The sequence below is a fragment of the Corticium candelabrum genome, chromosome 22, assembly GCF_963422355.1.
Source record: "Corticium candelabrum chromosome 22, ooCorCand1.1, whole genome shotgun sequence".
In the NCBI taxonomy this organism is placed as follows: Eukaryota; Metazoa; Porifera; class Homoscleromorpha; order Homosclerophorida; family Plakinidae; genus Corticium; species Corticium candelabrum.
Window position 1 is genome coordinate 735,201 of NC_085106.1, and position 17,500 is coordinate 752,700.

The 17,500-nt window shown below is 42.3% G+C and overlaps 2 protein-coding genes across 3 annotated transcripts in view; both read right to left on the bottom strand.

Annotated features, from left to right (window-relative positions):
- LOC134197183 (GDP-fucose transporter 1-like) overlaps window positions 1–1,358 on the bottom strand; it is a 2,801-nt gene extending 1,443 nt beyond the window's left edge. Inside the window, exons 1-3 of one of the 2 annotated variants that reach the window (XM_062666457.1) lie at window positions 1,287–1,358; window positions 1,173–1,233; window positions 962–1,096 (exon numbers count right to left, since the gene is read on the bottom strand). In XM_062666457.1, coding sequence (XP_062522441.1) covers window positions 962–1,096; window positions 1,173–1,233; window positions 1,287–1,342 — 252 coding nt within the window. In that variant the 5' untranslated portion in view covers window positions 1,343–1,358. Of the gene's footprint in view, window positions 1–475; window positions 625–961; window positions 1,097–1,172; window positions 1,234–1,286 lie in introns of those variants that run through there. The other variant, XM_062666458.1, reaches the window with a different exon arrangement.
- A 135-nt stretch (window positions 1,359–1,493) lies between these two features.
- Window positions 1,494–9,112, bottom strand: LOC134197805 (protein transport protein Sec23A-like). The gene is made up of 24 exons (XM_062667153.1): window positions 8,974–9,112; window positions 8,726–8,841; window positions 8,590–8,647; window positions 7,396–7,482; window positions 7,227–7,304; window positions 7,086–7,157; window positions 6,681–6,874; window positions 5,923–6,067; window positions 5,506–5,664; window positions 5,311–5,426; window positions 4,683–4,806; window positions 4,103–4,183; window positions 3,948–4,037; window positions 3,610–3,716; window positions 3,459–3,551; window positions 3,339–3,399; window positions 3,205–3,282; window positions 3,019–3,092; window positions 2,876–2,963; window positions 2,681–2,767; window positions 2,345–2,437; window positions 2,105–2,167; window positions 1,796–1,861; window positions 1,494–1,722 (listed from the first exon to the last, which is right to left on the bottom strand). The coding sequence occupies exons 1-24, from the start codon at window positions 9,073–9,075 to the stop codon at window positions 1,630–1,632; spliced, it is 2,325 nt and encodes a 774-aa protein (XP_062523137.1). The 5' UTR covers window positions 9,076–9,112; the 3' UTR covers window positions 1,494–1,629.
- Between the last annotated feature and the right edge of the window lie 8,388 nt (window positions 9,113–17,500).

Consider the following 17,500-nt stretch of genomic DNA (forward strand, 5'->3'; position numbering starts at 1 on the left):
AAGAACATCAATACACACAAAAATAGTACAACAAGGGTATGTCTGTATGTATGTATGTATGTACAACGTGTCTCTGTGTGTGTGTCTATGTGCATGCATGCATGTGTGTGTGTGTGTGTGTGTGTGTGTGTGTGTGTGTGTGTGTTTGTGTGTTTGTGTGTATGTGTGTGTGTGTGTGTGCGTGTGCGTGTGTGTGTGTGTGTGTGTGTGTGTGTGTGTGTGTGTGTGTGTATGCCATTTGTGTGTGTGTATGCCATTGTGTGTGTGTGTGTGTGTGTGTGTGTGTGTGTGTGTGTGTGCATGTGTGCATGTATGCCATTTGTATGTATGTATATATGTATGTATGTACGTGTGTGTGTGTATGCATGTATGTCATTTGTATGTATGTATGTATATATGTATGTATGTACATATATACATACATATATACATCGTATTAGACATCTTCATATATACATCGTATTAGACATCATACATAGAAAATCGTATTAGACATCTTCAAGCTCAACGTCAGAAACGGAAAGAACAAATTGTTCCTACCAACAAGACATTTGTTTGTCAATCTTGTGGCAAGGAATGCCATTCAAAAGCAGGTGTTAAATCCCACCAGAGACACAGAGGACACTAAAGAGAGTCATCACTGTTATCAGTGGACATGCCATCATGTATGTACAACGTGTGTGTGTGTGTGTGTGTGTGTGTGTGTGTGTGTGTGTGTGTGTGTGTGTGTGTGTGTGTGTGTGTGTGTGTGTGTATGCATGTATGCCATTTGTATGTATGTATGTATGTATGTATGTATGTATGTATGTATGTATGTACGTATGTATGATAGATAAACAAACAAACAGACAGACAAACACAGACAGACAAACACAGACAGACAAAGAGACACAGAACATTAATATCAATTAAAACTTAAAGTCTGCTTATGTACACACTGCAATACGATTCAACCACATACGCTAATAGCAGTCTTCAACCTAATTGAGAATTCAGAAAACGTATCGGGCGCCTTCCGAGCCAAAAGCCCAACACCAATAGCCACGCCCACGCAAACCACACATTGATACCACGTGATGAACAAAGGCGCTTCGAGCTACAAACGAGTAGAACAATAAACAATAAACAAAGGACGTAAACAAGTGGAACGACATTGAAAATAGCGTGTGTACCTTGATGTCGTCGCTGCTAAGCAGATGTTTGTTGAGAAAAACGAGAGAAATAGAAACGGCCCTAAAATCATGCGTAAAAATACCGAAAAATGATAAATAACGAGAATTTCTTACCAGTAGGCCGACACAACGGCAACGATCTTCAGGGATCTAACGAACATGCCAGACATGCTAACATCCGGTACATACGGGATGTTTGGTCTTTGTATGCGCCGTGTTACGAAACCCCGAGGATAAATTTCAAGATATCAATTAATACAAGCTAGTACACATCCGTTACATACGGGATGTTCGACCTTTGTATGCGCCGTGTTACGAAACTCCGAGGACAAATTTCAAGATATCAATTAATACTTTGTATAATATGAATAACTACATCTGTCAACTTTTAGCACTACAATAATGAGTGCTGTCATTATCAAGTGCCCATCTCTCCCTCTACATCACATTACATCGACTACGACGAACTAGAAACGGCTAATTTCTTCAAATGCTCCATGAACACTTGCAGACTGACGTCGTCTGTAAGCACCGGGGCACCACTTCCATCCTGCAACGTTAGAGAAACAAACATGAGCAACACCAAATAAATAAAGAAATAAGTGTAAATTAATGTTACTTACCTGTGACCAGCCATAGAGGTTATTATGTGTCTGAGATGGATTAACTCGCGTTAGTAGAAACCGAGCCTAATAGAGAGTGACGTCATTAGTTATAAATGACGTCATTAGTTAATCACTGACGTCCTTATTTCATCACTAACGTCATTATTTAATCACTAATGTCATTATTTAATCACTAATATTATTATTTAATCACTGACGTCATTATTTAATCAATAACGTCATTCTTTAATCACTGACGTCATTATTTAAGTAAGCTAGAGTGTTCTATGTGACAGAGATTGAAGTTTGTGTGTGGTAAGAGCTTACTTGACTGCTTCCTTGATCACAGTCTACATATCGTGGCATGGGAAATCGATTTCTCAAAATTTCCTATAAACAAAGAATGTGTACAGTACAAATATGATTGTCATAATTATTAAACAGACAGACAGACAGACAGACAAAAAGACAAACAGACAGACAGAAAGACAAACAGACAGACAGACAGATAAGCACATGTACATACGATCACATGAAGACAGAGACAAGAACAAATGAAACAAATACCTGAGCATCATCTATTGGAGCTTGCAGCAACTGTCTGAAATTCGCATGATCTGGTAAGTTCTGATATCCTTGCTTCCTCCAGTTGGCAATTGTCTACCAAACACACGCAGATCATACACACTCCAACACACACAGTGACACACTGGCGTGTGTCGGTGTGTGTGTGTGTGTGTGTGTGTGTGTGTGTGTGTGTGTGTGTGTGTGTGTCGGTGTGTGTGTGTGTGTGTCGATGTGTGTGTGTCGGTGTGTGTGTGTGTGTGTGTGTGTGTGTGTGTGTGTGTGTGTGTGTGTGTGTGTCAGTGTGCGTGTGTGTGTGTGCATGTGTGTGTGACTTGCCTCGCCATGGAAGATGACAACATGAAAGAACATGTCTAGAAGAAGAATTCGATCAGGAAGAATACTGCTTGAATCCAATAGAACCGGCTACAAAACACACAACACGTCAACTTCATACTGTCCAAACTATGTATGCAAGTGTGTGTGTGTGTGTGTGTGTGTGTGTGTGTGTGCGTGTGTGTGTGTGTGTCTTGCCTCTGGAGGTCCATTAAATGAGTACGAATACAGAATGGGTTGGATCATGACCAAAGCATTTGTGACGTCTTCGATCATCAGTTTGTTTCTAAAAAATCATATTCAGAAAGGTAAACAGTGTGACAACTGCTTGCAAGAAGAACTTGTAATATGCCGACTCGTCTGGACTGTTATTAAACGTCTGAAGAAATTGTGATCTCCTCAAGTGAAACACAAACTAACAAAGCAACAGACAAATAAATAAACAAGCAATGCACACACACACAGTGACACACACACACACACACACACACACACACACACACACACACACACACACACACACACACTTGAGGAAAGAGTGAGAATGACTCTGAGAGACGAAATGAGTTAGAGTCGTCCTTAATAAACTCGCCAACCTTCTGGCACTAAACAAACAAACTCACCACCACCAACCAACCAACACTGATTAATATCAACCAACCAGTCTAATTAGATTTCTATCCAACCATCTCAATACGTCAGGCCCATCATCAGTTTCAGTCCTAAAGTTAATATCAATGACATCAAAAGACTAAATGAAGATGGAGAGTGAGACTCGTACTTGACAACAGCCATTCTTGCTAGAACCACAGCTGCACATTCCTGGTCAAAACTTGCTACTATGTGTTGAGGGCTGGATGATCCGTCTACAAAACTATTGAAGGAAAAATTTCAGTTTGTTGTTTTGCAGCTCGTTTGTAGAAGACACTGACTTGCGAGATAGTGTGGTGACTCTTGCTCGACGTTGACCACTTGAGTGTTGATACGTAGTCACGAATTGGATGACACCACGAGAGCCTTGAGGAACCGGAGACGAATGCTAGAGACAGAAATCATGACACTTCGTGTGTGTGTGTGTGTGTGTGTGTGTGTGTGTGTGTGTGTGTGTGTGTGTGTGAATCCGTGTGTGTGTGTGTGTGTGTGTGTGTGTGTGTGAATCCGTGTGTGTGTGTGTGTGTGTGTGTGTGTGTGTGCATCCATGCATGTGTGTGTGCATATGTGCGCATGCGCGTCAACATGTGACATAATGTTGAGCATTAATATTAATCACCTGGTTTACAACTTCAAAAAGTACTGCAATACTTGCCGACGAATCAAGACCACAAATTCTCCACGAACTCGTGCCTCCAACGCCAATCTCCTAAACAGTATACATAAGCTATGTGTGTTGCAATGTTTCTAATTAAATTTCGATGCAAAACTGACAGAATCCGATACACAGCCATTGTTCTTCTTCATCGAAATGCAAGGACCAATGGCTCCCATCACTTTCAGCTCACGAGACGTCTAGTGAGAGAAGAGATGGTTAGTACTATGTATTCCTGTGTTGTCTGTCTAGAGACAGTGTGTAGACATTTTAATATTAAACTTGTTTGTAGAGTATTGTATGGCGTGAGCCGATTGGTTGTAGTCACTTGTTGGATTCAACTAGTAAAAGATTTTGTCTTCAGGGTTGTATTGTATTGTATAGGTTTGATGTTGGAGTAGGTAAGTTGATGAAACAGACAGACACATGAATAAGCATGCACACAGACAAACAAACAAACAAACATATAAATAAACAAACTACAAACACACAAAAAATAATAGACAGACAGACACACAGATGGACAGACATTGTCACAAACAGACAAACAAACAGATGGACAAACAAACAGATGGACAAACAAACAGACAAACACACATATAGAGAGACAAAGACAAACACAGATAGAGAGACAGACAGACACACAGACAGACAGGCAGACAAACACACAGATGAACAGACAGAAAAACAGTCAATCACCTTGACTTCTAATGTTGCCTCGAAAGCCATCCGTAATTCTCCTCTAACGTCCTTAGAGAACAGCCTCTGAAATGTCTGCTTAAACAGCGCAGTATTGAACGAGTCGCCCATCACCATATGACCTCTGCCACACACAAACATTATTCCAAACATAGACAGACAGGCAGACAGGCGGATAGACAGACAGACAGACAGACGGACAGATAGACAGACAGATAAATAGATAGATAGACGGACAGATAGACAAACAGATAGATAGACAGATAAACAGACAGACGGACAGACAGATAGATAGACAGATAAACAGATAGACGGACAGACAGATAGATAGATAGTCAGACAGATGGACAGATAAATGGACAGACAGATACACAGATAGACGGACAGATAGACAGACCGATAAATAGATAGATAGACGGACAGACAGACAGACAGACAGACAAACAGATAGACAGACAGACAGATAAACAGATAGACAGACAGACACATAGCCGTACGGACAGACAGACAGATAGACAGACAGATAGATGTACGGACAGACAGACAAACAGATAAACGGACAGATAGACAGACAGATAAATAGGTAGACAGACAGATGGACAGACACATACACACACAGCTTCCTCACCCGGTAAAATTACAAAGATATTTCATTTCATGAAGACCGGTCTGATCAAGAGCATACGCATACAAATCCACAATGTGACCATTCTCGGCCACCCGTGTCGCCAGCGTCTCATAAAACTGAACAACCACAACGCAACGTCACACACCAACCGTCTCCACACTCACAGTTGCCCCGCCCATCACCTACAACACTAACCTTGATGGCTTTCTTCATGTACTTTGCATTGTCCTTCTCGATGTCGTGATGCGAACGAATTGTATTCTTCAACTCATTATCAATTATCATTCCCGGGCCCTGCGTACACGCTCCACCAGCGAACAACATGATACGAGCCCCGGTGCTTGGATACGTTGCCTAAAACAAGACAAAAATAAAAAATAATTTCTACCAAAACAATTGATATTAATAAGCATAAAATTAGAAATTTGGATTTCTGTGTATTGTATTGTTTGCTTTGTGTGTGTGTGTGTGTGTGTGTGTGTGTGTGTGTGTGTGTGTGTGTGTGTGTGTGTGTGTCTGTTGTGTGTGTGTGTGTGTGTGTGTGTGTGTGTGTGTGTGTGTGTCTGTTGTGTGTGTGTGTGTGTGTGTGTGTGTGTGTGTGTGTGCGTGTACCTCGACGAGACCGACTGCTAACGAGAGGGCAACTCCGGTTGATCTCAGTGGGCGTTTTCCTTGGTGAACTGGCCACGGGTCGTGTTGTAGTTCGCTGAGAAGATCGGTTAGACTCATGTCGCACATCTCAACGGGTTGAAGGAACCTAGAAGATAAATATATTAGCTTAGAAACCCAAGTCTGTCTGTCTGTATGTTGTCTGTCTATTTCTGTCCGTATGAATGTTGTCTGTCCGTCTCTGTATGTCTGTCTGTATGTTGTCTGTTTGTCTGTCTGTCTGCTGTATCTTGTCTGTCTGTATGTCTGTCTGTCTGCCTTCTGGATTTGTCTGTCTGTCTGTACTTTGTCTGTCAGTACTTTGCCTGCCTGTCTGTCTGTATTTTGTCTGTCTGTCTGTACTTTGCCTGCCTGTCTGTATTGTGTCTGTCTGTTTGCCTCCTGTATTTTGTATGTCTGTACTTTACCTGTCTGTCTGTATTTTGTCTGTCTGTCTGTACTTTGCCTGCCTGTCTGTCTGTATTGTGTCTGTCTGTCTGCCTTCTGTATTTTGTGTGTCTGTACTTTACCTGTCTGTCTGTCTGTCTCTGTACTTTGTCTGTCTGTCTGTATTTTGTCTGTCTGTCTGTCTGTATTTTGTCTGTCTGTCTGTCTGTTTGTATTTTGTCTGTCTGTCTGTTTGCCAGACAACACACCCATTTCTCAGCCCCTCTACTACTCATTCCATCAAACACACATTCACAACATAAACATCATCCTACCTGTTCATTCCCCCCATCCCAGGCTGTTGAACAACCGGTTGCTGACCGTGCTGCTGCTGCTGCTGCTGCTGCTGCTGTGCCTGAGGCCGACTAAGACCCAACAAGTCCTGAATCTGTTTCTGTGGCACCTCCTTTGTACCCTTAAACACGTAACTCTTTGTAATCCCCTCACATCCCAACTCATGAAGCTGCACCTAAATGCCACAAAATCAATAATTAATTAATTAATTAATCAACTTTTCGCTACACAATTTAATCCATTTGACACAACACAATCAAGCGTTTGCTTTACTCAAAACAAAAAATTAATCGAATTTCGAAGTGGCGTTTGGGTGGACGTGCTAAACGCTTGTATTACACATTGACATGCCGTCGTATCATGCTTGTAATGCAACTCACACGTACCACTTTTCCATACGTAATCAAGCCAACCAAAGCTGTAGGTGGAAGTAAACTCAATGACATCTGAAGCGACTCCTAAAAAGATTGACATGTGTGTACACGAGTGGTACTGGACAGACACATATACATACACAACTTTAGTACCTTGATGGCTTGTAAATCATCGTCATCCATACAAGTGTCGACAACAAAGAGAAAAACAAGTGGAGCAGTTGCACCGCGCTGTGGAAATATAAAAATTAATCAATAAATTAATTATTTGTAATTTTAATTTTTTTGATTTTCGTGTGTTTGTGATTGAGTGTTGTTGTACCTGAAGTGTGTATTCGATGGTCGTGAATTGTGGCAATATCTCGGCTGGTTGGTGTTGTTCGGATATTCCGCGATATTGAGGAGGGAACTATGATAACAATAGTGGAGTCTTTAAATGTTGTTAATTAAATTAGTTTAATAGTTAATGTTATAAATTAATATATTGTGCTTCTGTACACACACATGCATGCATATGCATACACATACACACACAAGAAAAGAAATAAACAAATTAACAAAACAGCAAAAACAAACAAACACGAATAAAATAAACCAATAAACAAACAAGAAAACAAACACAAACAAACAAGAAAACAAACAAAAACAAACACAAACAAAACAAACACAAACAAAACACACAAACACAAACAACTAAACAAACACAAACAACTAAACAAACACAAACAAAACAAACACAAACAACTAAACAAACACAAACAAAACAAACACAAACAACTAAACAAGCAAATAAACAAACAAACAAGCAAATAAACAAACAAAAACAAGAAAACAAAAACCAAAAACAAGAAAACAAAAAACAAAACCAAAAACACAAACAAACAAACACAAACAAAGCACACAAACACAAACAACTAAACAAAAACAAACAAACCAAACACAAACAACTAAACAAACACAAACAACTAAACAAACACAAACAAAACAAACACAAACAACTAAACAAACACAAACAAAACAAACACAAACAACTAAACAAGCAAATAAACAAACAAACAAGCAAATAAACAAACAAAAACAAGAAAACAAAAACCAAAAACAAGAAAACAAAAAACAAAACCAAAAACACAAACAAAGCACACAAACACAAACAACTAAACAAAAACAAACAAACCAAACACAAACAACTAAACAAACACAAACAACTAAACAAACACAGACAAAACAAACACAAACAACTAAACAAACAAATAAACAAACAAACAAACAAGCAAATAAACAAACAAAAACCTGAAAACAAAAAACACAAACAAAAAACACAAACAAAACAAACACAAGCACACAAACAACGAGAAAACAAACAAACAATCAAATAAACAAACAAAAAAGCAAATAAACAAAAAAACAAGAAAACAAACAAACAAAACAAGCAAGGATAAACAAACACAAACAAACAAGAACAAACAAAACAAGAAAACAAACGCAAATGCCCGTATAACAAATCGATGTCACTCACCGCACTGCGTTGGTAACTGAACGGACACGTCCACGTCTTCCCACGGAAATCAACCTGGCTGTAACCACAACAACTCGATCACGTGACCAACCACGTGGGCACAAAGAAAACCAACAAAAACGACGCCAATCCTCACCAGAACGGATTGAGAACGCAGTTCGGACTGCGATTACACACAACAGGATCATACTGAACGGGCGGCAAATCCGGTCGCTCTCTCAGAGGCGTCAGCATGCACGCAACTGGCACAACCTGAACACATACGCAACACATTTATTCACGATCACTTTCTTCTCACAAATACATGCCAAAAAACGACAATAACAAAAATTTTTGGTTAATTTTTTTCCAATTTTTTCGTGTTTTTTCGTTTTTTCGACTCACCATTCGCGTTGCTTCGAGTCGGCTTGATGGCCATGCGTTCCATGTAAATCTGACGCCGTCACGTTCCTCGTTTTGAGCGATAAACTCCGCGTATGTCGCCATCGATACTCACTCACTGAGACCACGTCTCTAGAATGACGTCACGGAACAGGGGTCGCGTGCGCTAAGGTCAAGTTGACACCCAGTGGTACGTACGTACACCCGCACCAACGGATGTGGTTAGTTAAAGGGGAACTCCCACGAAATTACAAGTATCGTTCTCATGATAGTACTAAGTGCCCTGACTCTATTGGTACCTTTCTTTCTTAATACAACTCTTTCTGAACGGAGAAATTGAGCTTCGAACATGGGGGCGTAACCTTATGGCAGTCGCCATTTTGAAATGATGACGTAGGAATATCTTACTCGCGTATGTTGCTCTGTGTAGCGAGGATATATCGAGGGTCAGTCAGAATTTGAAAGGATGTAGCATCTAATAACACAGTATCTTGGATGCTCACTAAGAACGTCCTTGGGTGTGAGCCGTCTACGATGCGTGGTAATGTCATTTACTATTACCTCAGGCCATACGCGTACAAGGTTGACTAGGCGGAACAAATGCCGTGACTGAAATTGCTACTGATAGACACCTGCAGATAACGTCTGTCATGAAAAGCAGGTCCCTGATATAGATCATCAGTATGATGTTTGGCACGTTTCAAAAAGTGTTATCAAAAAGTTAATCCAACTGGGTAAGGCAAAGGGCTGTAGTAACCTTCTTCCATGGATAAGATCTGTGGCAAATCACTTGTGGTGGTCATCAAAATCATGTAATAGACAGGCTGAAAATCTAAGAGAGAAATGGATTTTTATTATTTACCATACAATCAATGTCCATTCATGGGAGAATGCTACATCTTTTGGCAAGTGTGAACACAACGAATTGTCACTTGAAGAGAGCCAACAAAAGTAGTGGTTAAAGAAATGTTCTCCTGCACATGATGCACTGAAGTCGGTAGTCCTAAACAAGAAGCTTTTGAAAGACCTTGACAAGCTAACAGACTTCAGCCACACTGGTAATTTGGAAGTTTACCATGCTCTTCTCACTAAATATTGTCCTAAGAGGCAACATTTCAGCTACAAGGGGATGCTTGCAAGAACACAGCTGGCTGCACTTGATCATAACCACAACACAGGAAGAAGGCAAGCTACCACTAGCAGTGGAGAAGTGAGATACAAGGTGGTTTTTCCCAAACCTACCAAGATCTGGGTTGCAAAGCCCATCACTGAATCAAAGAGCTACGGCTATCTGCAAGGAATCCTTAAAGCAGTTTTAAATAAACGACAGCTGAATCCACAACCTCTTCGAAAACACAAAGCCAGACAACCTCCAGTGATTTTACCAGCCAACATTGCCACCTGTGAAAGACCACTCAAGGAAACTGTTGCTAGTGCTCGTAAAACAAGATTTACATAGAACATACAACTATGGCATATAAACGCTATAGCATGTATAAGATGGGACATTAGTTGACACAGATTCTTAGAATTAGGTAGTTACAAGCATTATTGTCAAAATCATGTCTAATCATGATGCTCCCTAAACCCCACGTACACTTCGCCTTCTTCTGGGAAAGGTCTTCTAATAGCAAAACTACACATGATGGTATGACCATTTTAGCACGCCTGCCCAGTCTCATAGGAGCCCAATGTGTGAACTGCCTGTATGCTGTCGACCTCAAAAGCCTGTAAAGTGAAAGACAATAAACAAAATGGCAATACCGTACGCACTTGTGTCAAGAAACCTGTGATTCAGAGGTTCTGTGAAGGAATCTTCAGTGACATCTACCACTGCGGACACAGTAGTGTGCAGAACGTCGTAGTTGAGGCAGACAAGCTCAAAAGTTGCGTGTTCTACCACACACCGTAAACCACAGAGTCTCTAACTTAGCGCGTCAAACTCTTGGCAGCAAAGGCAGTGGGCATGACAACACACTGACCGCATGTGCACCAGTCTGAGTTGACCAAGCGCTCGGGGATTTCGTCCCCTGTGTCCGAATCAATTTCATGAGAGTTTCCCGAACTCGAACTGCTCTCAGCGTCATCACATTCGGGCTCAAAACTGTACGGAAGGTACGCCATATACTCTGATGACAACACATGCGCAATCGGTAAGATATTCGTGCGTCATCATCCTATCATGAGAACGTTACTTCTATTTTCATGGGAGTTCCCCTTTAATGTCGTACGTCATACAGTTAGAATAGAACTAGTAAATGCTCGGTTAGCATTGTGTTTGGCGAGCGATGGTGTTCTGTTTTTGCCTATTCGCGTAACAATGGTTGCGTTACATAGCAATAGTTTCTGTCAAACAAACGCGGGAACTCAGGAAACAGACTTTCAGTTGCTCTTCTATAGTATTTGGCGTTCAATTATCCGATTCAGGCGTTCAATTATCCGTTGCTTACGGCTGTTGTGCAACTAAATAACTTACATAGTCTGCGGTTGGGCAGCTGCTCAAATATCATCATTCATCAGCTGTATAGACTCAATAATTTGTAATTATTCTTGACTTTAGCGTGAATTTTTAGCGTGTGTTGTAGGATAATTTCCTTTGCACTAATCTTGGTGTCCCACGTTTCCGCGGAGGTCTAAATAAGCTGTTGTGAGTGAACTAAATCTACATATCTAGGAAGCCTACAACAACGCCTTGCTCCATCAATCGTGGTGTAATCCGCATACTTTGTAAATCGCGCGTCTTGCGTGATACCATGCAACAGTCCATCATGCGTCGCAGCTGGTTTTTAGCTAATCAAGAGCTCGAATTTCACTACTTCACCTTCTCACCTTTCTTGAATCAATCATTTATTGTTCAGCTGAAACGTGAGTGAGCATCATAGAAAGACGTCATGAAAGAAATGTGCGACTACAATAATTATTTCTATATTTGGTACTTCTAATTAGGACAGAACATCGGATAACTGAACGCCCAGTTCGGATAATTGCTTGCCTGAATCGGGTAACTGAGCGCTGAATTCAGATAATTGAACGCAAAACACTATAGTTGTCTTCAATTCTTCGTTCACGCTTCAGTCGTCTCACTCGTTTACTGAGATAGTCGCGTAACAATGATCGCATAGTCACGTGACAATGGTTGCGTAGCAATAATTTCTATCAAAGTAACGCGCGAAAACTCAAAAAACAGACTTTTCTCTTCTTTTAGCTTTTCTTTTTCATTCCGTTTGTCACAAATCAGTCTCCTTTTCTCTTTAGTCGCGTAAGGGAGCAAAATCGAGAGTCGTTTGACTCTCCTCGCCAAGAAATTACAATTGAGTCGATCCCTCAAAAGTGATCCCTTGCTTCAATTTTTAGCGCATATGTTACGGAGTCAAAATTGCATTCATCTGGCATCGTCGTTTTGTTGATTTGTCTTTCTGTTTTGCCGTAAATCCATATGACAAGTGCTGACGTACATATATATATAAATACTAGGATCCATGGCCCGTTCTTCGTACGGGCAAGATACTGTAGTGTAAAGATAGGTCTGTGGACACGTCACGTGCAATCTTTGTTGCGATGTCCCGGCTGTGCTGAATGAATTCGAATCTTGCTCTTCGCGCTTGTTTCGATAGAAATCGACACACTCCTCGTGTAGCGCTTGCTGCAGAAAACGTGTAGGTTGGATTCGGTGCAAATGCAATCAGAATTTGGAGAGAAACGCAAGCGCTAGAAGAGTAAGTTTCGTCGGCAAGAGATATTCGATCGCTCGAAGCTTTGCGAAGGACGACGATGCATACAGTCTACACGGGACTGGTGCTGTCGTGTGTTCGAATAAACTGCAATGTGTAGCGTTTGCGTCGTCGAGAAATTTTACGCGGGGGTCGATCCCTCGAGAGGGGACCCGGTGCAATATTTTTTATTTTTTACGCAAACCTTCCTCTGTGCGTGCCGAGTGTGCGTGCCGATTTCGGTTGCGAACGGACAAAAGACGTGGCCGCCAAACGCGAACATACATACACACACACACACACACACACACACACACACACACACACACACACACAGACAATTTGAGCTTTATATATTAGACTAGGATCCATGGCCCGTCCTTCGTACGGGCAAGATACTGTAGTGTAAAGATAGGTCTGTGGACACGTCACGTGCAATCTTTGTTGCGATGTCCCGGCTGTGCTGAATGAATTCGAATCTTGCTCTTCGCGCTTGTTTCGATAGAAATCGACACACTCCTCGTGTAGCGCTTGCTGCAGAAAACGTGTAGGTTGGATTCGGTGCAAATGCAATCAGAATTTGGAGAGAAACGCAAGCGCTAGAAGAGTAAGTTTCGTCGGCAAGAGATATTCGATCGCTCGAAGCTTTGCGAAGGACGACGATGCATACAGTCTACACGGGACTGGTGCTGTCGTGTGTTCGAATAAACTGCAATGTGTAGCGTTTGCGTCGTCGAGAAATTTTACGCGGGGGTCGATCCCTCGAGAGGGGACCCGGTGCAATATTTTTTATTTTTTACGCAAACCTTCCTCTGTGCGTGCCGAGTGTGCGTGCCGATTTCGGTTGCGAACGGACAAAAGACGTGGCCGCCAAACGCGAACATACATACACACACACACACACACACACACACACACACACACACACACACACACACACACACACAGACAATTTGAGCTTTATATATTAGACTAGGATCCATGGCCCGTCCTTCGTACGGGCAAGATACTGTAGTGTAAAGATAGGTCTGTGGACACGTCACGTGCACCTTTGTTGCGAGGTCCCGGATATGCTGAATGAATTCGAATCTTGCTCTTCGCGCTTGTTTCGATAGAAATCGACACATTCCCGTGTAGCGCTTGCTGCTGAAAACGTGTAGGTTGGATTCGGTGCAAATGCAATTAGAATTTGGAGAGAAACGAAAGCGATAGAACAGTAAGTTTCGTCGGCAAGAGATATTCGATCGCTCGAAGCTTTGCGAAGGACGACGGCGCATACGTTCTACACGGCAGTAGTGTGGGCGTGTGTTAGAATGAACGGGAATGTGTAGCGTTTGCGTCATCGAGAAATTTTACGCGGGGGTCGATCCCTCGAGAGGGGACCCGGTGCATTATTTTTTATTTTTTTACGCAAACCTTTCCCTGTGCGTGCCGAGTGTGCGTGCCGATTTCGGTTGCGACCGGACAAAAGACGTGGTATACATAGTATACATGGCCCGTCCCTCGTACGGGCAAGATACTGTAGTGTTAGCCTCGCAAGCCAGGCTCTTCCGCGCAGTCGCTGAGCTAACCGCACGTGAATCACACGAGGAGGAGGAGCTTTTACCGGAATTGCTCCAGCGCGAGAAGAGCCTGGTCGCTTTCGAGAACGTCATAGTGACGTGGGACCCCCGATCCGGTTTCATAGCTTGATAAAGCTAATCCTATTAGGTAAGCATGTAGGTATGAAAGTTGAGAACACGCGACATCGCTTCACGCACTTGCTTGTTTTTCACGAAGTACGTAGTTGACATCATCGTTCGCTTCTAGTACGTATGCAGACAGCTCAGCCATGTAATATTCTGCATTGCCACGACTCCTTTTCAGCATTCAGTTTCGCCAACAGCACACCGCCGAATCTAGATCTGCAGCGCGGTAGTTTGAGAAATGAACTCATTGTACGCGGTTAGTGTATATATGTAGCAGTCAGAAACCGTGCATTGAAACAAGTCGTACGTGTACACGTGCAACTACGAGTCAACTCTACACTTCCTGAACATGGTAGGTCCACTGCACTGCTGTTTTCCCATGCCTGGATGTTTCCAGTTCACCGTGAGGAGAGTCAATATCGTACAAAAGTGCTGCTTGCTGAGTGGAAAGTACCGTCACATAGACTGCGTTAGCAATACACGCGGAGAGGTCAACAAGCTCTAGGCCACTGTTTTCATGAACCGTTGAGTGAAACTGGGCCGGCAGTTCTCACACCATTTCCCCCACAGGCTATAGATGTCAGAGTAGACGCGCAGGAGTGGTGAATAGTTCTACGTCTGTTTCAATTCGCGCAAACCTGCAGATGAGTTCAGTAGAACGAAACGTTGCTGGAGAGTGTAGGTTCAGCGGACCAGTCCCATGTAGGCCATTCCTACGCTCATTATTCACCAGCACTTCGTCCATCAACGGCTTCACTGGATTTCGTGTTCACGCGCTCTCCGCGGAGGGCTACCTCTCTGCTTCATGTATCAGCGCAATTACATAAACGAGCTCTTTAGGAAATCGAATTAGCTTTATCAAGCTATGAAACCGGATCGGGGGTCCCACGTCACTATGACGTTCTCGAAAGCGACCAGGCTCTTCTCGCGCTGGAGCAATTCCGGTAAAAGCTCCTCCTCCTCGTGTGATTCACGTGCGGTTAGCTCAGCGACTGCGCGGAAGAGCCTGGCTTGCGAGGCTACTGTAGTGTAAAGATAGGCTGTGGACACGTCACGTGCAATCTTTGTTGCGAGGTCCCGGATATGCTGAATGAATTTGAATCTTGCTCTTCGCGCTTGTTTCGATAGAAATCGACACACTCCCCGTGTAGCGCTTGCTGCAGAAAACGTGTAGGTTGGATTCGGTGCAAATGCAATCAGAATTTGGAGAGAAACGAAAGCGCTAGAAGAGTAAGTTTCGTCGGCAAGAGATATTCGATCGCTCGAAGCTTTGCGAAGGACGACAATGTATACGGTCTACACAGGACTGGCGTGGGCGTGTGTTCGAATGAACCGGAATGTGTAGCGTTTGCGTCGTCGAGAAATTTTACGCGGAGGTCGACCCCTCGAGAGGGGACCCGGTGCATTATTTTTTTAATTTTTTACGCAAATTTTCCTCTGTGCGTGCCGAGTGTGCGTACCGATTTCGGTTGCAAACGGACAAAACACGTGGCCTCCAAACGCGAACATACATACGCACACACACACACACACACACACACACACACACACACACACACACACACACACACACACACACACACACACACACACACACACACACAGACAATTTGAGCTTTATATATTAGATGCGTACGTCAGCACTTGTCATATGGATTTACGGCAAAACGGAAAGGCGGATCGACAAAACGACGATGCCAGATGAATGCAATTTTGACTCCGTAACATATGCGCGAAAATTGAAGCAAGGGATCCTTTTCGAGGGGTCGACTTAATTGTAATTTTTTGGCGAGAAGAGTAAAACGACTCTCGATTATGCTCCCTTACGCGACTAAAGAGCAAAGGAGACTGATACGTGACAAACGGGATGGAAAGGAAAAGCTAAAAGAAGAGAAAAATCTGTTTTTTGAGTTTCCGCGCGTTACTTTGACAGAAATTATTGTAACGCAATCATTATCACGTGACTACGTGACCATTGTTACGTGACTATCTTAGTAAACGAGTGAGACAATTGAAGCGTGAACGAAAAATTGAAGACGATTATAGTATTTTGCGTTCAATTATCCGATTCAGGCAATCAATTATTCGATTTGGGCGTTCAGTTATCCGATTCGGGCATTCAATTATCCGACTCAGGTATTCAATTATCCGATGTTCTGTCTTAGAAGTACTAAATTTATAGAAATAATTGTTTCAGACTGATACGTAAAGTCAAAACGGCGCATATTTCTTTCATGACGTCTTTCTATGATGCTCACTCACGTTTCAGCTGACCAATAAATGATTGATTCAAGAAAGGTGAGAAGGCGAAGTAGTGAAATTCGAGCTCTAGATTAGCTAAAAACCTGCTAAGACGCATGATGGACTGTTGCATGGTATCACGCAGGACGCGCGGTTTACAAAATATGCGAATTACACCACGATTGACGGGATAAAACCGTTGTTGTAGGCTTCCTAGATATGTAGATTTAGTTCGCTCACAACAGTTTAGTTAGACCTCCGCGGAAACGTGGGACACCAAGATTAGTGCAAAGAAAAATATCGTACAACACACGCTAAAAATTCACGCTAAAGTCAAGATTAATTACAAATTATTGAGTCTATACAGCTGATGAATGATGATATTTGAGCAGCTGCCCAACCGCAGACTATGTAAGTTATTCAGTTTTCCATGATATTGCACAACAGCCGTAAGCAACGGATAACTGAACGCCTGAATCGGATAATTGAACGCCCAATTCGGATAATTGAACGCCAAATACTATAGAAGAGCAACTGAAAGTCTGTTTCCTTAGTTCCCGCGTTTGTTTGACAGAAACTATTGCCACGTAACGTAACCATTGTTACACGAATTATCACTCAATAGGTAAAGATAGAACACCATCGCTCGCCAAACACAATGCTAACCGAGCATTTACTAGTATATCTCGAGCTCAATTGACATGACAAGAGAGAGGCTCGCTTCGCTCGCCAATAAATATACTAGTAAATGCTCGGTTAGCATTGTGTTTGGCGAGCGATGGTGTTCTGTCTTTACCTATTCGCGTAACAATGGTTGCGTTACTTAGCAATAGTTTTTGTCAAACAAACACGGAAAATCAGGAAACAGACTTTCAGTTGCTCTTCTAAAGT

Bases quoted from the DNA above. Each gene is read 5' to 3' on its own strand.
- LOC134197805 (XM_062667153.1), bottom strand. From the start codon at position 9,075: ATGGCGACATACGCGGAGTTTATCGCTCAAAACGAGGAACGTGACGGC. The intron at 7,305-7,395 runs GTACAACAACAC...ATATTTCCACAG, and splicing joins CCATCGAATACACACTTCAG to CGCGGTGCAACTGCTCCACT. The intron at 6,068-6,680 runs GTAGGATGATGT...TTTATCTTCTAG, and splicing joins GGGATGGGGGGAATGAACAG to GTTCCTTCAACCCGTTGAGA.